Source organism: Drosophila takahashii, chromosome X (assembly GCF_030179915.1).
Source record: "Drosophila takahashii strain IR98-3 E-12201 chromosome X, DtakHiC1v2, whole genome shotgun sequence".
Taxonomy (NCBI): domain Eukaryota; kingdom Metazoa; phylum Arthropoda; class Insecta; order Diptera; family Drosophilidae; genus Drosophila; species Drosophila takahashii.
In genome coordinates this window covers 19728481-19750152 of record NC_091683.1, presented here as the reverse complement: position 1 = coordinate 19750152, position 21672 = coordinate 19728481, and the positions used below count along the sequence as shown (strand labels likewise).

At 41.4% G+C, this 21672-nt stretch overlaps 1 protein-coding gene and 1 non-coding gene across 2 annotated transcripts in view; one reads left to right on the top strand and one right to left on the bottom strand.

The window, feature by feature from the left end:
- The window catches only part of Dop2R (dopamine D2-like receptor), a 30680-nt gene extending 14585 nt beyond the window's left edge, over positions 1-16095 (bottom strand). Inside the window, 4 exon segments of the mRNA XM_044396186.1 lie at positions 12575-12765; positions 13817-15024; positions 15026-15054; positions 16075-16095. Coding sequence (XP_044252121.1) covers positions 12575-12765; positions 13817-15024; positions 15026-15054; positions 16075-16095 — 1449 coding nt within the window.
- On the top strand, positions 8863-8934 carry TRNAP-CGG (transfer RNA proline (anticodon CGG)). The gene has a single exon. It is a non-coding gene; the product is annotated as a tRNA-Pro (tRNA).
- Positions 16096-21672: the final 5577 nt, after the last annotated feature.

Sequence of the window (21672 nt, the reverse complement as noted above, 5' to 3'; positions counted from 1 at the left end):
GAAAGAAATAATTAAATAAATAAATTAAGGCAAAATAAATAAATAAAGTACATAAATAAAAAGGTACATAAATAAATAGGTAAATAAATAAAAGAAATAAATAAAGAAAGAAAGATAATTCAAAGATTAATAAAAGTATAAAATTCAAGTTTTGTAAAATGAGGAAACAATGAAAACAGACAATTTTATGCTGCTACAACAACTATTTTTTCTAACTAACCAAGCTTTATCCATCCATCCCTATAAACTAACAGGCTTTTCTTTTTCCCCTCGGCAGTAGTTGCTGTTTTTGTTTTGGGAAAAGAGATGATAAACGAGTCAGCGAGCCAACGAGTTTAGTGGCGAAGCGATAAACCAGAGGAAAAGCTGGCCAAAAACAAGAAGCTCAAATTGGCAAGGCTCCGTGGTCTATGTGTGTGTGTGTGTGTTGGTGTAGGTGTGTGCGTGCGGGTGCATCTATCTCTGTCTGGCAGGATGCCATAACATTTGGCTTTTTACGAATTTTCATAATTTGGCGACTGCTTAGCATAAAAATGTCACAGCAGCTGCAAAATATGCTGCTAAGGATTGGCCGTCGTCCTTTCCTTTCCGTTGATCCTGCTCCAGCTCCTGCTCCTTTCTTTTCTGCTCCTTATTCGTGGTCTTTGGTTTTATGCCACTCGCATAATACACATATACAAGGATACGCACGAGTGTGTGTGTGTGGGCGCGCCCCTTTTTGCCTATTTTATGGCCGCCATTAAAGTTTACTTAGTGGCCGGCCATGCAACCCAGCAAAAATCCCCGAAAAGAAGGCGACACCAACCGCAGGAACAAGACGTCAAGGACCTTGAAAAAAAAGAAGAGGAAGGGGGTTCAAATGGCAGGATGTCGGGCGCCATGTGGGAGGTGAATCGCGTAAAAGCCATCAAATAATTTGTTTATGTTGCCAAATGCTGCAGTCGCGGCTTGGCTGTCGTTTCCGCTTTAATATTTCATGTACATAAAGCGAGGAAAAACTGGAAAATGGAGCTGCACTGGAAAGCGATATGTATGGCAGCTGCAGGGGCATCCACTAATTGCACGCGCCAGCTGCAATTTAAACTACAGCCCAATTTTGGGTTACACGAAACCAAAAACTGGTTTTCTTTATACCACGAAATTTTCCAATTATAATGTTTTTTAAATGTTTATGTAAAAATAACGATGGCTAAAAATTAAATTTCATTTTGTTGTATTCATTATATCCCCATCGAAATGTAGAAGAAAATTTTAAAATCGGGCAATCTAATGAAAAGTTTTGGGCAAAAATGGAAACAGCCGCTAGATGGCGCCAGTAGCGTTGACGACGGCATATCTAAATACTAAATATGTAACTTAAAAATTCTTTTTAAATCTTTAATTTTAATAACCTTATTTTGGGTTTCAAAAATTAGCAAATATATAATTTGAATATTTTTAAGTAAACGTTTTATTTTCTTTTTTTTTCGGTTGCTTCTGCCTACTATTTTTGCCCAGTGGAGTGCAGCAGCCGTAGATAATTTGGCAGCGTTGGTAATAAAGTTACCGTAACCTCGACAGTGTCAAAGCCAAGGAGCTGGCGACTATTAAACGAGTTTCGCGTACATTTTCTTATGCCACGCAGCCAGACAATGTTAATTGAACTGGCTGCCGTAATAGACACATACACACGCATACCCATGGAGTGAATACACTGGGGGAAAAGTGGGTGAGAGTAGGGGAAAAGAGGGAGGGCTTTTAGCCAAGTGCCTGGCACTTGATGCTGTTGCTTCTGGCCCGGGTCCTGGCCCTATGAGAAGCTCAGGGCAATTAATTGACTTATTTATTAAGTTTATTGTCTGCCTGGGTATACGACGTGTATGTATATAGATGTCTCTCTCTCTCTCTCTTTCTCCCCCTCGCACACTTCCGGTGTCGCCATCTCTTTCCCGCCATCGTTGTCGTAACAATTTTAGCGTTTTTGTGCGCCATTTTTAATAGCCTCGGACTCGCCCCCGAAGGCCAAGTTGGTGCATATTTGTACATATTATATGGCTTATATGTACCTACAATATACACACATACTTTGTACATACACAGACATATCGACAGACAGACAGACATGTGTGCGTTTCAAGAGATTTCCTTTGCCCTCCCATGTTTGTTGTTGCAACAAATTAGTTGTCATTAGCGTCGAGGGAAATTCGGTTTTAAGATGACATTTTTTTCATGCCCCTTGGCGGCATACTTTCGCCTGGGATATTGGATATTTATATAGCCATATAGCCATCTCGGCATGAAAATGGTAATAAAATACTTTCGCTATCCTGGCGACGAAGAAGAAGAAGACATCCGGGAATCGTGTTCCGTTCGCTGATTGAATCTTGGCCTTTTCGTTATTGGAATGGGATTTTCCACTGGTTCTGGTTCTGGTTGTGGGGATTGGGATTGTGGGATCGTGGGACTGAGGGGCCAAATCAAAATCTGTGTTAATTATTCAAGCAACGCTGGGTGCGGAGCGGAACGGAACGGAAAATGCGACCAGAAACCGAAATCTGCGGTCCGTGGTCTTGAATCCGGCCGGAAGTGCGCGCTTTAACTCGCATGCGTGCCGGAGATGATGGAGCTGATGGAGAGATGGGCGAGTGAAACCGGCGACAGGAAGGGGAGAGGTCGGATTCGGATCGGATTTAGCAGTGAAAGTGGAGAAGGAGAAGGATTGCAGACCATATTTTTTATAGCCACCATTTAGCCGACCCATCCACTCATCCAACTGAGCAGCTGAAAAGTTCTTGCCTTCGGCCGATTTCATGCTGTTAGATTATTTATTTGAATTGATGTGCGGCCTGCGGTTCAGTGTGGTTCGCTGCCTGACAAGGATTTATAAGCACACACACACACATACGCACACATCCAAAATCCACCAATACAGACAACTGCCGAGTGCTGGGAACAAAGCGTTGCCTGCTTTCGGGCGCATTCAAGTTGGCTTAGTCAACAAATTGTTTCTGCAGCCAAAGGAGGATGTTGACTGGTGCTGGGGGTCACTGCAGTCTGCAGTCTGCATTCTGCAGGCATCGCATAAACAACCAGACTCAAGACCAACTAGCGATGGCCGAATTGGATCTATTCCAGAAGCGATATTCTGTCTAACTCTTCATAAAGTTTCCTAATCTTATTTCTTATAAATTTATATTTCTCGATCCTTACAAGTTGATCTTTCTTGAAATAAAAGTTCTGTTGGTAATTCTCAAAATAATATATATATATTCAGCACATATCATACAATTTTATAGTAATAAAAAAATCGTTCTTTCTTTCCACAAAAACAGTCTATTTTGTTTATATATTTAGTTTTTTATTATTGAAAAATGGTTTTTGGTGAAATATATATAAGATATATTTATAATTATTTATTATTGTTATATTATTTTCATAATTCTTTGGACATTTACAAGACCCAAAGGATATTAAATAAATATCTAATTTCTTTTTGATTTTTGAAATTTCATTAATGAACATTTTCTTTTGGATATTAAAATAAGTTCAAATGCACCCAAAAAAAAATCGATATGAATCGTAGGTCAATTTGACCTTTTTTAAGATCATTTTTAACTTGATATGGGGCCAGGTAAATGTGATATGATCGAAAATGTAAGAACGAAAATTTGTATTATTCCTGACCAAAACTTATTCTAGTGCGAGCGAGAAAACATGCTTGAAGTACGTCAGTTCGAATTTCGAATACGTCTTTCTCCCTTCCACTCATGTCATTTTGCTCGCCATATTGATTCTTGCGCTCTTTTTCGAAGTTAGAGAATCTCCGAGAGAGAGAATTCGGCAAAATGATATTATTTAATGTAAATTTTATGAATATTTCAGGTAAAAACGATATGAGTAGGAATAACCAGAAAATTACCTGGACTTATCGATTTTACGGCGACGTGCTTTTTTTTGTGTGTGCTTATAATTTTTACAAATTATGAAAAGAAAGTAGGTATCAAAAGATGTATAATTGGTATATAGGTGCGATATTTCTTTCGATATTTAATATGCATCCCTAGGTCGAAGTCGCTTTTTGGGTGCCGCTTGTTTGCTCAGCCACTTGCAGGCACTTTGACAGCATCGCCGTCGACCACTCACTATTTTCCGTTCAAGTGGCTGGCCGGAATGCAGGGAAAAGGCTTTCGGCTTTCAGTTTTCGAGTCTTGGCAGCGGCCCAAATGAGTGGGCCACGTTGGGATGCGGATGTGGATGTTGATGTGGATTTGGCTGCAGATCCCCCGGCTGACAGGACATGGAGGCTCGTTGTGCCTCCCGTGGGAATGGGCCAGTAATGAACCGAATGGACATGGACATGGACATGGACCTCAACCCGACGTCACCTCCTCCGATGAGCGGCACTTAAGCCGGGCCAAGCATTTGCCTGCAACCTTTTAAATGGCCATTAAAATTAAAAAACTTTACGCCCACCAACTCAGCTCGTCTCCTCATCCGGACTGAAATGCCACCCATTTTCCACTTTCCACCTTCCACTTCACTTCGCTTTTGCCTTTTCCCCCCATTTCGCCCGTTTTTCACTTTTTGTTTTTGCCTGGCCTGGGCAGGAACAAGTTGCGGAAAACTCTTTTTATTGCCTGCCACATGGAAACAGTTTTTGTGTAGTTTGGCAGTTTCTGGCCCCGGGTGGCCAGGTTGCCAGGTGAGCAAGAGAAGCAGCAGGAAAAGGAACAGGGGGAGGGCCAGGACCACGCCCACTACAAGCTTGTTTGCAGTTTTATTTTTGCTGTTGCCGGAGTCATAAATGTTGCCCCCATCTGCCGCACTTTCCGGAAAATGTTGAGAATCATTGCAGGGCGAGTTTAAAGTTGCAACGGTGGGTCGAACAACTTTTACCCGACACCTGTGGGGAGAGGATTCCTTCCCCCTCAAAGTCTCATTCGATCCAATTATCAAAAGCATGCATAATAAAAGTGCCAGAAAAACAAGTCGAATTCTGAAAGTGAAGGAGAGGTTGACGACACTTGGCCTGTCACTGCCACAACTCTATTTATTTTTCGGCTACGCACCAAATATGATTACACTGGATAACAAAATGTAAATTGGTAAAATGGTAAAATGGCCAGATTTCTGCTTATATATGGGGCCATTCCTAACCGAACTGCATTCTTGGCTTTTGTGTTTGTGTTTGTGTTTCCAACGTGTGTGGCTTATGTTTTATTTTTTCTATTTTCGGTTGAACACGTTTCATAGAGAAAGAGAGAGAAAAACACATGTCACATGTTTATGCAATTTGAATAAAAACTGTGGTTTAAGTGGTCGGAGGTTTTTTGTGAGGCAGCATGGGTAAACATTTTTCGGGCTAAATATGTGAGTGCAAATGTGGAATTTTACTTCCGTTATCCCATGAAAGCTACATTCCTGTTCTTTTTTTGTCTACACACAAAAAAAAGCATGTCGTCGTAAAATCGATATGCACATGTAAATTTCAGGTAATGCAATACACATATCGTTTTAATATGAAATACTCATTTCGATCATATTAAACTCACGGGGCCGCATATCAAGTTAAAATTGATATTACATAATGTAAAATCGATCTACGTTTCATATCGATTGTGTGAAAAGTTTTTATAAATTTTATAGATTTAAGTATTTTAGAAGTCTATAAAAACGAAATAACTATCCATAATATGTTAAGATAAACAATCGAATAGATCCGTGGAAAATTTATACATTATTTTATCTCTACACACACAATTGGAAACCGAAAATCACTGTGCCCGAGTGTGATTTTCATCGACATGACCGCCTCTTTTCCCCATTTTTCCTAAGCAGCCGTTTTCTGGGTCAAAGGCTGATTAAGTACCGTTATCGTCGCCGCATATCCGGATGCCAGATACTTTTCCACTCTCACCAACCGAGGAGCCTGACATTTGGCAGGATTCGCTGCGAGTCCTTTCCGGGGGTCCTTTCACAGTGACTCCCATTCCTTTGGCCTCCGTTTCAAGTGGTTCAAGTGGTCGAGTGAGTGTGTGTGTGTGCGTGTGCGTAAGTCTGTGATTGTGATTGTGAGTGTACATTAATCAGATTATTTATTTTTGCCATGAACTTATGGCAATTTCTGTTGCCTCTTTACGGTCCTCTCAAGTGAGTGCGATGCGCAAGGACCAAAGGACCAAAAGACCCCAGGACCCAGGGATCCAAGGACGCAAGGACGAGGGCAATCCCGACCTGAACGATTGACAATTGCCATTAAAGGCTGTTTTCCGAGCACTTGACGTCGCTCATACGCTACGTGGGCCAGAGGAAATACATTTCAGTATACGTAAGTCCCAAGTAAGCAAGTGGAGCTGCATACGAGGTAGGCTATATATTAACTATCCCTACAGGGTGTAAAATCCCTTGCATTTAATTATGATTTTTACGTTACTCATGAAATAAATATTCAAATATATTTAATTCAATATTTCATTAAAACAAATAAGCGAGCATTTTTTAATTGACTCTTTTTTTATTATCCAAATTATCCCAAAATAGTAATCTTGCCGGGGGAAATGTTAAGCGCTGATTAGAGCACTACTGCCTCCATTGCATTTGCTCCCCGGGATGCTCTGTGTTATTCTCCGATCCCCATTCGCATTCCCCCTTCTAATCCCGGCCGTCCTGGCCCATTTCTGCAAAAGTCAGCCAGAAAGCATTGCCCAAGCTGCATACAAAAGCAATTAACAACGGCTGAAAAACATCCAGAGGGAGCAAAAAAAGGAACATTAGGAAAGGAAACGGAGAAATCCTTCCATTCCCATTGTCTTTCCCATTCCCAGACAAAAAGCAAACACAGCTCTGATAAGATTAGTGCTCCCAGACGAGGGCTATTTTGACTTGGAAGGATCCTACACAGGGAAAAAATACCCGTGATCATGGATTCGAGGTTTTTCGATTCTGGAATCTTTGGAGTGGGTTTCTTAGGTGAAAACTTTTATGAACATATACGAATGCCCCAACATCCTTTTTTCTACCGCGTTGATCACCATTTCCGGTGATATTTTCTTTCAGTTAGCGTGTTTTTTGTCACCCCAGCAGAGGCAGCAACCCCACCCCTCAGCCATTCAGTCCAGTGTGCACGCTTTTACACTTTCAATGACCACTTGAATGTCAACAAAAGCTTTCAACTGACATATACAACCACTTAAAATAGAAAAGCACTGGCCCACAGACACACACACACACATAGGACACCCATACACACGCACGTAGCGGGGCAGGCAAACATGTTTGTATATTTGTTTAAGCCGCGAGTTAAAACGAGCCATGTTCCCATGTACGGTGGCCAAAGAACATCAGAGCATCAGCATCGGGATCCGTGGGAGCAGCGCATCTAAATGGGCGTGTGTGCGTGTATATGTCCTGCCACGCCCACCGCTGACAGGACAGAACGAAACGCCTCCTCCTGCTGCTTGTTTGTCCGCTGGCTTGTGTCATAAGCAATAATTCTCCATTGTTGGCATCTCGTTCGTTTCGCCCCAGGCTCTCTTGTTGCTTCACTTTTTCGGTGGGGGGTTGTAGGGGGTGAGAGGATAGGGGGTTGTAGGGGTTCACAGGGGGTTGGGTCACTACCTCAACCTTTGTTGCGCACATTTTTATGAGTTAAGTGCTATCCGGCACAAATGCCAACGCACACAAAGAGCGCAGAGAGCTCCCAATCTTCTTTACCTTCAGCCAGCAATCGCCAGCAGCCACCCCCCAATCGCCACCCCCCATTCGCCCCTTCACCCTATCGCCCTGACCCACCCACTCGCATTTCCCATTTCCTCCACATCGCACTGGACCGTGTTACTGCCCACTTATTGTGCTGTTGTTGACGCAAATCCTCTTAACTAAATCAATTTTCATGTGTGTCCGCGTGCGAATCTGAGTGGGTGTGGGTGTTTGGGTGTGTGGATGGGGGGTGCGTATTTCATTGCGTATGAGTATGTGTGTGTAGCCCTTGGAAAACCGCCAGGACTTGAAATTAATAATACTTAGTTGTTTGGTGGTCTGGTGGCGATCGTAGATAAAAGCCTTATTTATAAGTATTTTGGAAATAGTTATATTCATCATATATTTTTTATAAAATATAAATTAAATGATCTTTATTTTGTAAATCATACCCCTTAAAAAAATACCAAAAATTGCCATAAAAAACCCGCCAAAAAGTATGCATTTGTTTCAATCGGAAAATTGGTAACCATAAGGGAATAAATAAAATAAATTTTATACAAAAACAAACTAATATTGTAGGATTTTGAAAAATATTAAAAACAACTTTTCTTTGATAATAAAATATCCACTGAATTTAATGTTTTATTTAAGGCAAAAAGCGAAGACAAAGGCAGTCATGAATTAGAGAGAGACGGGCGACTAGAGATCTCGCCAGAAAGAAAGAGACCGCAGCATAAATTGTGCGCAAAATCTCGGGTTTCAAATCACTTTCGCCGGCGAAAGTTTCAAATCGACGCCGTCATCTGCAGCTGACAAGTGGGCGGTGGGCGGTTGAATGGTAATTTGTAAGGGTACGGGTAAATGGGTAAATCGGTGAATGGGTAATTAAAAGCCGACACTTGCACAGGTGAACTGACTGATGCACTTAATGACAAGTTAATTTGCTGTGATTTTCAGTGGGCGTGCGTCATTAGAAAGTCAACAACAAAGTCCAAGGAAGGCGGCCTTTAATTTGCTGGCCAAACACAAGCGACATTTAATCCGCATCGATTTGATTTGATGATGCAGTTAAGTGGGCTAAAAAACATCGCCAATCCGAGTAGTGGCTATCTCGCTCCCTCTCCGATTTCCTGTCTCCTTCTCCCTCTTTTTGGGGTCAGTTTGGCAGGCCGTCCTTCAAGCGGCTCGTTGGTCTAGGGGTATGATTCTCGCTTCGGGTGCGAGAGGTCCCGGGTTCAACTCCCGGACGAGCCCAAGTTTTCGGAACTATTTTTTTCTTTTTATAAATTGCAATTTGTTTTCACTTGTTGTGTAGTTATGCAGCCATATTAATTACGTTTTTTTTTTCCATACTCCCCGGTCAGTCAATCTTCATCAAGAGGGCAAAACAAGCGGGTAAAAAATATACCAGAGCACAATACAAATAAATATTTGAACAAACATTCAATTATTCTGTCGCCGAGCTTCTTGTTCTCATTTGTGTGACAAGTTTGCACATTTGTTATTGCGCCACGCCCCCCGCTGTCACTGTTGTTAATTTCATTTGACTTGCGAGCGGGTTTTCATATTGCAATGCAAATTTCTGTATTCGGTATTCGGTATCACAGGTACACAGCCAAAAATTTCCAGGAACCATTTCAAGTTTTCCATGATATTTGGGTGCTCCTGAGTAAAAGTCCCATACAAAATTATTTTCCATCACCTACAGGTTCCGCGGTATACCTAAGAATACAAAAAACCGATGTTTTCCGACATTTTGAATTACGCGGCCAATATAAGTGGACTTACCTTTATTATTTTCGGTAGGACCTACTCTCAATACATCACGGCACTACTAAAAAATAGTCTTAATCGTGAAGCATTGCCCATGTCTTTGGAATTCGACGCCAAAGTTGAAACTCCCAAAATTTTCAAAATTTGTGAGATGAAAAAACATTTCTGAGAATTAAATTTTGAATGGAACTAATTTTAAATATTCAATGAATCGATTGTTTATTGTATTCTTTAATTTCGGTTTTTAAGAGTTTTCATGAGGACATTTTATTGGATTTATTAAACAAATAAAACCGCTTTTTTGATTTTATTATCTACTCCTATTTGCTGTCAAATTTCAAATAAGTCAAGGCAACCCATAGAATGCGAGTAAATATGTATCTTTTTATATATAATATATAAAATCGCTACCATAGAAAAGAGGTACCAAGGAAAGTGGAGTCCATCAATGTTGGCTGATTACTGCTGGGGATTATTAAGGGAATCTTCAAGTTCAGGGCTCAGAAAAAAAAGGAAATGCAAAACCTCTTATTTTTAAGTCAATAGTAAGAACATTTAATTATTTTTTTAGTTTACTAATATATCTTATTTTATTTTCGATCTAATATAGAAATACAGAAACAGGATGAGGCAAGTGAATGATAAATCCATGATAAATAATGGAGTCTTTCGAACTTTCATTGAAACCGTTAATGTTGGTCAAGCAAAAGAAGCAGTCTGTGATGTGGTCTTTTGGTTCTATCCATATTGAAGGTCTTGAAAATGGCATCTGCCTAATATTTTTGCGTGTTGCTTCCATATCAAGTCTGCATTTGTCACAGCATGACTTGGGTACCCACGTTTTATCTTGATTTTGTATTTCCATGTTGAATACAATCTTGTAATTCCTGCATATTGTTTGGTTAATTGGTCTTCTTCTTTTAATTGAAATAAATAATCCGCAAACATAGCAAAAATTGTTTGGAGATGACTTACACGAGTCTTTTGGGGCCATTTTTTCTTTTTGACTGAACTTAAATATGTAAGGATTATCGCTGGCTACTAAGCTGTCTTAAAAATATTATGTTCGGAAGACCTTTTTATTTAATATAAATGTAAATTTATATTATATATAAAAAGATACATATTTACTCGCATTCTATAGGTTGCCTTGACTTATTTGAAATTTGACAGCAAATAGGAGTAGATAATAAAATCAAAAAAGCGGTTTTATTTGTTTAATAAATCCAATAAAATGTCCTCATGAAAACGCTTAAAAACCGAAATTAAAGAATACAATAAACAATCGATTCAATGAATATTTAAAATTAGTTCCATTCAAAATTTAATTCTCAGAAATGTTTTTTCATCTCACAAATTTTGAAAATTTTGGGAGTTTCAACTTTGGCGTCGAATTCCAAAGACATGGGCAATGCTTCACGATTAAGACTATTTTTTAGTAGTGCCGTGATGTATTGAGAGTAGGTCCTACCGAAAATAATAAAGGTAAGTCCACTTATATTGGCCACGTAATTCAAAATGTCGGAAAACATCGGTTTTTTGTATTCTTAGGTATACCGCGGAACCTGTAGGTGATGGAAAATAATTTTGTATGGGACTTATACTCAGGAGCACCCAAATATCATGGAAAACTTGAAATGGTTCGTGGAAATTTCACAAAGTTTAATTTTGTGTTCCTGTGTATTCAGTATTCAGTATAATTTGCCAGCGATGAAATAAACATGCAATTAATTGTGGCAGCCGTGACAAGCGTGGCTTGCAACCAATTAAGAAGGCCCAGTCCTTTAAAGGCGATCTCTGTGCCGGTCCATAGTCTATAGTCCACGAATCCAACCAAATTTCTGTGGATCCGGGACCGCAATCCGAATACTGATGAGACACCCAAGTGGACAAGGCCGGAAACGAGTCCAGTGCTTTTACAAAGGGAATGGAAATGGGAATGGGAATGGGATTCACTTCCATCAATCTGTCAGTCAGTTAGTGCGTCCTGGTGGTCCTTGTAGTCCTGGCCATATTCCCAGCGGGAGAGGGCAGTTGGCTAGACAGTCTGTCAGTCAGTGAGTCAGTCAATCGAACAATCAATCATTCGGAATGACAGCTACGTCGGCTTAAGTCAAAGGCAGTCAGTCGGCCAAGACGGGAGTTTGTCTGCCACCGTCTGACTTACAGTCGCAAAATTTGAAGATCTCTCAGCGGACCAACTAACTACTTATAAGGATATACTTAAAGATTTAAAAGTGAAATTTTTAAGACTAAAATGGGCTTTAATCTTTCAGCATTAAGGGAAATTTAAGTATCGATAATCGCATGGTATCCCGTATTTATAAGCATATCGTTTTTACCATGCAATACTAAAAAAATCATTCGGAGATTCTCTGAATTCAAAATTGATTGAAAGAAGCAATAAGGCGACTTAAATTACATGAGTAAAAGCGATAAAAGCACATTTAAAATTCGAGCTTATCGAATTGAGATGCCACATATCAAGTCAAATTTGTTACCACTTAATATTAAATAGATCATCGTTTCATATCAAGTTTTTTTGGGTGTAGGATGTTAAACTTCTGTCAACTATTTATGCAATAATTGTTTAGTACCATAGGTTTTTTATTTTTTTGCAGTTTAAAAAGTAAAAACTTTATTTTTTTATATAATACTTTTTTTTACAAGTGTTTTTTCATGTGCAATTTCTTATTCCCCTAACATTCCCACTGTTTTTAGCTCCTTTCTCGTTTTCGCTTAGTCTGCCTTAAACAGTTGCTCAGGAAACACATTGATTTATATGCCGGCATCGCCAAAAATTGAATGTTATTGCTTGAATGGCCTCAATTTACTTAAAAGCTACGCCCCTCCTGGCTCCTGACCCCAGTAACCCTCCTCAAAAGAGTGGGGAACTCCGCCTGGCTCCAGCCTGATTGGTATTTATGAGCGTGTTTATTTATTATATGACCCAACACTTGATAAAATTAAACGGAAATGGTTGGTAATTTTGCATTTGGCCATTTTGATTTTGACGCCCCTGCAGGCAATCCCCCCCTGAAATTTGCTGGCCATAAAACATACGTAATACGTATGCATGGAATAGAGAATAGAAAAGTGGTTTAGGGTGGTGGTAACTTACCAGAAAATAGACAGCAAATGGCATCACGACCACGGCGACCAGGAGATCGGCGATGGCCAACGAGACTATAAAATAATTTGTGACTGTCTGCAGCGAGCGCTCGCGGCACACGGACAGGATGACCAGGATGTTGCCGAAGAGGGTCAGGATGGGGAACAGAATCAGGATGAGCGCCCAGTAGTTGTGGTCCACTAAAAAGGTAAGATAAGAGTCAGACAATCGGGCATTCCGTGATGTTCGTGTTCGTGTTCATGTTTATGCGGTTTCATTTTCATTCTCATCCGCAGGCTGTTCCGTTGCAAACCCAATTCCCAAGCCAAAGTCCCCTTTGCAGTTTGCAGTACAATTACATGAAAACAACCTCGACTTGCACGTTAAGTCAATTATTAATTCAGCGTTCTTTAATGAAAATGTGGCTGACTAACTAAACTAAATAAAGTGTTTGTTTAAGCCAGGTGGAAATAGCAAGCACAAACAAAGGCAAACACCTATTAAAAGAAAAATTAAAATTTATTCTATTAATTTTTGAGAAGGTACTTCCATACATTTTAAAAATGGAATACATTTGAATTCTTAATCTTTTTCAACATAATATTAATATTAAAATTGTACTTTTTCTCAACGAAATTACAAACATAATGGAAGCTCTTTGAAGTTAATTAAATATAACAAAAATATATTTTTGATAACCGAACCTAAAGGGGACCATCATATAATCGGTAAGCTTAAGTATCGGAGGTACCTTTAAAATCTTTACATTTAAAGGTCCGATTTTTACTGGTGTTTCAGAATTAAGAAAATGCACCGATAAATATATTTATCTTTAATTTTATAATTCTCTTTAATAAAAAAATAAAGTACAAAAAAATATTATTTTATGCAACAAAATTTAAAGCATCGCAGTTAAAAACACTTTTTTATTTATTAGGAATTTCATATTAAATCTAAGATCCAAGTAATCAAATTAACTAAAACTGGACGTCTTAACCATATTTCAAGTTAATAAAAATATTGTATGAAAGTCAAAGCGAAAATATAAATATGAAATTAATCTATTAATATTTTAATTTTTTAATATTAAATATTTTGCAAGTGATTTTGTAACTTTGAACTATAATTTCTGCTGTTCATTTACATGAAAGCTCTGCAGAGTTGGCTTTACTTCAGGGTTGTTGAATGTCTTCCCTATTTTCCTATCTATTTTCTTTTTCTATTGCAATCTTTCGCATCTTTGGTACTCACCCACTCTCAGCTCGGCACACGAGTCGGTGAGGTTGAGGCCGAGCGTCTCGTTGGTGCAGTTGAGCCGGTAGCCATCGAGGTACAGTCCCGTGAGGTTCTGCTCGAGCAGCAGGCCGCCGCCGCCCCTTCCCCCGGTGATTGCCACGCCCATGCCCGCTCCCGCCCCCGGCGCAATGGTTGTTGTTCCCGAAACCGTGCTCCCATTGTAGTTGGGAAAATAATCGTTAAAGTTTTCGAGCAGCAGCATAAAGGTGCTGCCCCCTGATCTGCCTCCTCCTCCTGCTCCTCCGCCGACCCCGGCTCCTCCGGTTCCAGCCAGTCCGCCAGAGCCGCCTCCATCGTAGCTAGTGATGGCCGGCGCCGTTCGATTGCTGAGCGTTTCCCGGGCCGCCGCCGCCGTCCGCTGCAGCAGCTCGGCATCGCCGAAGCCAAAGCCGCCCAGCAGGCCGTAGTCCGTTTCCGCATCCGCCACGTTGTCCAGTGCCGCCTCCTCGCCGCTGTCGATCAGCGCGATGCCAGCATCGCCGCCGCCGCCACCGGCCGCTCCGCCCGCCGCCCCCTCGCCACCCGTCGCCAGCTGTTGCTCCACAAAGCTGCGCAAGGCGTACCGCCCCCGGCCACGCCCCTCCGCCGCCTCCTCCGCCGACGCCTCCACCTCCGAACTGGTGTTGTGGTGGCCGCCACTGCGGTGGGAACTCGGCAGCGTGCTATTCAGCACTTCCAGCCAGCCCAGCGTTTCGTTGGCGCCTCCACCGGCTGTCACCGCCAAGGTCGTACTGTTCCCTGCCCCACCACCACCACCACCACCACCACTGCCCACCGAACCACCCAAGAGCCACTCGCTGATGTCGTCGATCAGCGCATAGCCGGCGTCCTCCGCCGCCGTTTCCACATCCTCGTAGAGCGGCAAGTAGCCGGCCGGCATTGTGGGGCCCTCAACGCCCGCCGACGCATCGGTGCCGTTCGCCTGGAGATCCAGATCCCCATCCGCCACCAGTTGGGAGTGGTGTTGCTGCATCCACGTGGCTCCCGCGGATGCTCCCGATGCGGATGAGGCTGCCGTCGATGTGGAAGCGGCCAGGGTCGCCGTTGTGGCTCCGGCCGAACCGGTTGCCACGGTTGTTGCTCCCGTTGTTGCCGCAGATGTTGCCGCCGATGTGCTGCTCAATGGCTGGGCGGCCATGATGCAGCCGATTCCGCTGCCGGATTCCCCGCCGCCAATCGAATGGGCTCAACCTCTAGTGGGGCGGGGGCGTGCCAGCGGACACGAGCTGCAACTCCTGCAACGCCAGCGGCATGTTTCCCTTAGCTGGAGGGTAAGAGATGGAGATGGAACAGAGGTTAGAATATTGCTAAATATATTTTATATTTTTCGATTAATAAATCAAGTATAATATATCATATTAAATCGAATAGGTATCAAAGAACTTTAAAGTTCGTCAGCACTAAGACCTTCTGGGATGTATACCATCAAACAATGCATACAATTCATGGGCTAAACAAAGTATGTCTTTTTACGTTTATAATTCCCTCAAACAAATTCATGAAATATTTTGAGTATAGTATTTGAAAAGTAAGGAGTGTCACTTTTCAAATATTTCGACTGCATAACAATCCAAGAATCTGTTCGCTTGTAAAATAGGTTCAAATATGGAAAAAAAAATGAATTTTTCCAACTCTGAGGTTCTTTTTCCCGAATCAATGCGTGGGAGAACTTGTATGCGAGTATATTTGAAAATGGTACTTTAAAGCAAATTTTTAGCATCCATTAAAGTAAATAAATATGGTTCAATGTTGTTAAGCAATGTTAAGCAACATTTTTAGAAAAATGTAAGATATTTTAAATATAATTTAATTTAATCTATTCTTTCAACAAAATATGTTATTGTTATTTAAGTGTGGTTAAAAAGGCATTGATAACGATCATCTTTTTAAACCCCTTAACAGACTGACATGTCAGCAGTTCCATAAAATTTTTAAACAATTATGCATTTATTTGAAATTAAATAACCAATTTTTCTCCTTAAACTTCTTCTGACTTTTTGCATTCTATGTATGTAATCGTTTTTTTTTGTAGTTTTGTTGTTTTTTTTCTGCTACTACGGTGCACTCGTGTGCATTTACCTCGATTGCATTTTAAACACACCCACACTTTTTCAAGTCGGGTCCTGCACTTTATGCCTTTGCAATTATCTATCCGCTTGGCCACGCCCCACGTCCCACCCTTTACGCCCCCTTTTTGGACGAACAGGACCCACTGCCGACTGCCATGGCCGCATGTTTAATTAACTCTTTAATCAATTTATTGCCAATTATTCTACAAAAAGCGACAGCGAAAATTGTGTAATTTAATTAAATTAGCAAAAGGTTTTTGTGTCTCTCCCCTTAGCACCCCCTTTTCCCACTGTTTTTTTTTCTCTTCTCGACGCTATCTTGCCCTTACACATTTTGCAATTTTCGCTTTTGTATTTGCCAATTGACGCTGATTAAAGCCGCCCCGAGTCGATGGCCCATAATTAAAAGATGGCTCGTTGTAGCCTAATGAGAAGAAGGGGGATGATGAGAGGGCGGTGGCCACCTCCTTCAGTTTTAAGGGGTCAAAAGTAATCGGATCCGCAGCAAAGGGCTCGAAGTGGACTCATTACCCGGCATTGCTGCTGCTTTTGCATTTGCCTCTGGATCGGGAACTCTCGATTGCGGATTCTGAATCTGCAAGAGATCCAAAGAGGAGGAGAGTACGAGAGTACTAATCAAATTTTGGCACACTACCCAGGCGAGAGAACGAGGCCATCAAAATGGCGCAGTGCTGTGTCTGCCGGGCTTTTTCATTAATTACGGCTAAAGCAGCAGTGGAAGCAGCAGTAGAAGCAGCAGAAACACCAACTTAACTTAACTCAACTCAACTCAAGTCAAGTCAAACGAAGCGAAGCAAAACGAGACTCAGCCGGACTAAGACCAACCTGCAGCGCCACTGCGAACTCAGCTCAGCTCAGCTGAAGTCGAGTAATTAATTTCACTTTCGCTTGAGCGATGCCTTTGAATATGCGCCAGCCGCACGCAAGCCATAAAGCACAGGAGTCCGTAGTCCGGAGACCGGAGAATGGAGACCCTGGCCCCCAAGTCCGCATCCGGATTCTCATCTGGGCGAGAGTGTCGCTTCCTGGCCTCTAGAATCCTGCCTCCCTCTGCCGCATTGCCACATAATTCAGGCGACTCCTTTCAGGATTGTCTGGTCTATTACATCCTAATCATTGTTGGCACACATATCGGGCTCCCCGGCGACAGCGACAGGAACACGGAATCGTTAAGCCTCCGACTAACCGCAAATCAAACGGCTACATTCGGGCTCTCAGGGAAACAAGACCTAATCAATGGGTCTTACATAGGTGCCTGTTCCTGGCCTTGGGCTGCCCTGAAGGCACTGGAAGAAAAGGTGATTCAAGTGGCATTTAACAAAGAGGTATGTTTTAAACAAAAACAGCTTTTTGACCGTAACAATAGAAATATTGATCCAAATATGGATTGTCATAACTCTTTGAACTCGTTATTAAATTTCCTATCGATTAGCATTTAAACCTGGACATTTTATTTTTTGCCATTTTTCGTAAAAAATCATGGGCTACCCCTTATAAAAAAATTTAAAATTGGCGAAAATTTTATATTTTCCAAATCACACGGAAAGTGTTCTGGATTTATTGAAAATTTTGTTATCTATTCTAAACAGTACGTGTTTTTGGTGTAGGTCCATTTTTGGCCAAGTTACAGGAAAAAAACGGAAAGAAAAAATTCCAATTTTTGTCAAAAACTAAAATCCCAAATTTCCAAAAAAAAAAAAAATCCTGTTTTTTTTTGCTAAAACAAAGCAATCTTTAGTTCTTTATTTTTGAAGACAATTATTGCCCAATATGTAGTTTTTCTTTAATTTAATCTACATCTACATTGAATACAAATAAGTCGTTTAGAAACCATAGTAGCTGTAGTGTAACCTTTAAGCGAGTCCCCTACATGAATAAATAGGTTTTAACTCCACCATCACAGCATGTAATCGAATTGGGGTGGATTGCATTTCCGCAGCGATACTGGGAAAATGGGGGAAGAGACTCCAGTTCCCAGTTTCTTTTCCTTTTCCCCCGAACAAGCGCAATTACTCACTGCCAGGTCGCGGGAGTGGGTCTAATCACTTGACCCCACTCAACCTTGGGGCGCTTATAATATGACGTGGCCAGTGCAATCCAATCCGAGCAATCCCAGCCAATGTCGTGCCTCATTAACAACATCCGGGCAGTGCAAGGCGTTTTTCCTCCATTTTCACATTTTCACAATTTCCCATTTCCCTTGCCCCGCCGCACCACACGACACTCAATAAATCAGCAAGTGTAATTATTTTCAACGCCATCGTGGTGAGTCGCGTGTGGCGAAAGTGCGGGGAAAGTAAAAGGGGGAGGGGGAGAAAGTTTCTAGGCGGCATTTTTGGATGGGGCTAGAAGGAGCTGGGTGCCAAGGTCAAGAAAACACACATGGCCGAGATTGAGATTGCGAAAACCTTTGGGCCTGCCCTGTTTAAAAATATATGTTTTAGGTTTTCCTCTACCTCACTTCTCATTGAAATTTTTTAGACAAGTCGAGTAAATCCGATTAAAATCACAAAGGATTGCCAGTTTTATGTATGTAAATATTCATGAAATGATTAAAATATATTTTATTTCAGCATCATACAAATTAAATAATAAATTGCAATTTTTTTCCTATTATATAGCAATGTTTTAAAAAAAGTCTTAAAATATAACTTCGATGCTAATATTATGTTTAAAGTTTTTACTTTGGAAATAATTATATTGTCATTCATGACCCTTTATTTAAAATTCAGGGAGGCTGCGAATATTATTCTTATTTTTTGACCAACAAAAATAAATAAATCAATAAATAACTGCTTTCGGATGGTCAAATATAAACCTTATTAAGAAAAAAGCGTGGTTATAATTGTCCAAACGACCTAACAATAAACAAAAAGTATACGGAAATAGTACAACGGGTATATATGTACCTATATATTTTCCTCTGCGCTCGAGTCGATGGAATCGCGATGAGCCTCGGGGGACGACGATATCACATTTTCCGTATACGAAATACATATGTAGCTTTGACCCGTGCCCATAATTCAAATTGAGTGGCAATGGCGGCGCTGAAATAGAATGCAGCGGCAGGCGGCGGGGACGGTAAGCAAATTGGTTTCAGATTTAGTCCGCCCGGGATGGCAGGACAGCAGGATGGCAGGATAGCAGGATGGCAGGACACAGCGACAGAGACACATGTTGCCCCAGGGGCGAAAAGAATCACGACACCAAAAATGGGTCCTGCGAGTCCATGGACCATATGTGCGAATGTGTGTATATGCTGCCTTCTCTGTGTCGCCTGCGGTATTGAACAGATGCTGTCGCCTGCCCAAGATCAACAATTTAATGGGCATCGTCGTCCTTGTATCGTCGTCCTGCAATCGCCTGCGACGGCCTGCGGCAAATGCTTGTTAACTAGTTATGCGGCGGCTTCGCTGTCCGAAACTTTAAACATCTGACACTAGTGCCAATGAACAGGAGCTCCAAGCCAGCAATGTCGCCAACCGCCGGAGGAAATTTTTACATTTGTGCGACATCAGCATGACATTTGATTAATTCCATTAGGACAGACATCTGGGGAGGGGGAGGGGGTTTGGGGTTGGTTTAATGCTCAAGGCGGCGGCAACGGGGCGTATGAGCAATCACGTATACGCAGGGTGGACTGAAAAATGTAACCTTAAAGTTTAAACTAATTGTCTAATGCCATAAAATTTGAAAAAACCCAATTAGCAGTCGCAGATTTATATACCATGAAATATTTTTGTGTAATTTATTGTGTAAAAATATATTAGAAATGTAATAAAGTCGGAAAACCCTTTTTTCTTTTGCTGGGCTAACTGCAGAATGATTGAAATTTGCCCAAGCAAATCGGAAATTCTCGCCTAAGCTTAAAGTTATTGTTTGAATGGCTGCACCAGATTGATGGGCGGGAGGATGGGGGCGTTGCCAGGGGCGCCCGGAAAAAGGGGCGACGGCCGGGCAGACAAAGGCTGAATCGCGACTAGATATATTTTTGTATATGGGACAAAAACCGCTTATCGCTTCAAGTCTACTCAAGCGTCAACAGAGCGATTCATTCGAGAATTTCTTATGCTTCACTGAACCAGAAGTGTCGTCGTCGTCGTCGGCCACGTCGCCGTTCCTATATAAGTGTATATAAATATATATATATAGATATGCGGACACACACTTGCCGACACGGGGGACAGAGGTGAGTGTGTGCGAGCAAGTCATCCACCCCGTGGATTCTCCTTCCCCATTCCGCATCCGCATCCGCATCCGCATCCCAATTCCCCAGCAACCCTCCATCATCATTTACACCGCCTGGCCAATGGTTGCCCCTTTTTTGTGCCAACGCATTCGATTTTTCCCCCTTTCCATTGTTTTCTATATTTTTTGCTTTTCTTTTTCTTGTGTTTTTTTTTGTGCGTGGATCGTATTCTTGTCTAATGGAAAATTATTGAGAAGAAAAGCCAAATTGCACGCTCAATTTTCTACGGGGCTCGGCCGAGGAGGCTGTCATGTTCCGTTATTTCTTTATCCTCAATGATTCTTTTTTTTTTGTTTTCTATTTTCTAAAGCATAAAAAGTAAAGTGCGTCTAAATTGAGGTGGAGGTGGAGGAGGAGGATGGAAAAGGAGTGAGTCGCAAGGCAGGGAAATGGCTAAAGAAAAGCCAACATCGCCGAGCAATCTAAGCAGAAAAGGATAACAGACTGCCAACAGGGACACTCGTACACTTGTCGGCCAAAAAAAGAGATTAGACAGTTTTTATCACTGCGGATGTCCAAGTAAGTGACGGCTCGCCCCGAAAGTGTGCGACAGGAGACTCCATATTTGGGTCGTTTCCTGGCAAGCCGAAACGCTTTTATAGGACTGGAGAAAGGAATTTTATTTAGAATTTTATCGTTGCAACTTAAGGCAAGAGAAAAGTACTTAAGTCGCTCCTGTGCTTTTGGGTTAAATTAAAGTTAAAAGTTATTTGACTAATATGCCTGTTTGAAGTTATATAATAGATCTCTCACTGCGCTAACACTACAAATTAAATAATACACTTTTACACTTTACACTGTTGACATGCTAAATTTAAAGCTGACTTTAGAACTTTAAAAAGGTTTGGGAATTCAGAGCTTAGTTTATCTTATTTAAGTTTAATTAACATGCCCTTATTTAAATTCAAAAGGTATATCGTATACGATGCAAATTTAAAAACGTTATCGCCTTTTTAATTCCTAAGAAAAATCCTTAAATGAAATCTTAAGACCATACAATTTTCTAACAATACCAAATTGTTTCCCCCGTATGAGAGTAGAGTGATATATCTAAAAATAAAACTCCAGCATTCCCCGTGGGCATATAGTAGTACGTGAAAAGGAAAAAGGAACCCGGCCTCAGGATCTTTTCTCCTGCGCTTAATCTCCGTCGAATGCCACAGAACAGACGGCCGAACAGGGGACGAAGGCCGAAGGACATCCACTAACTGACTTTAAACTGAACTGCGGCGCTTTAAGCTTATGATTTATTCAAGCAAAACAATTTTGCATTACAAAAGGGCATAGAGCTCACGGGCCGCTGACCACCGACCAGAAAGCGCAACAAAGTGCTGGACACTGGTCGCCGTCACCGTCTCCATTTCCCCGTGGGAAAGTGGAAAAGTGCTCGACGGCAAAGAGGGGGAAATGCTCGGTGAAAAATGCGGGAAAAGGCAGGCAAGCAGAATTATGCAGTGGGGCACAAAGAAAGA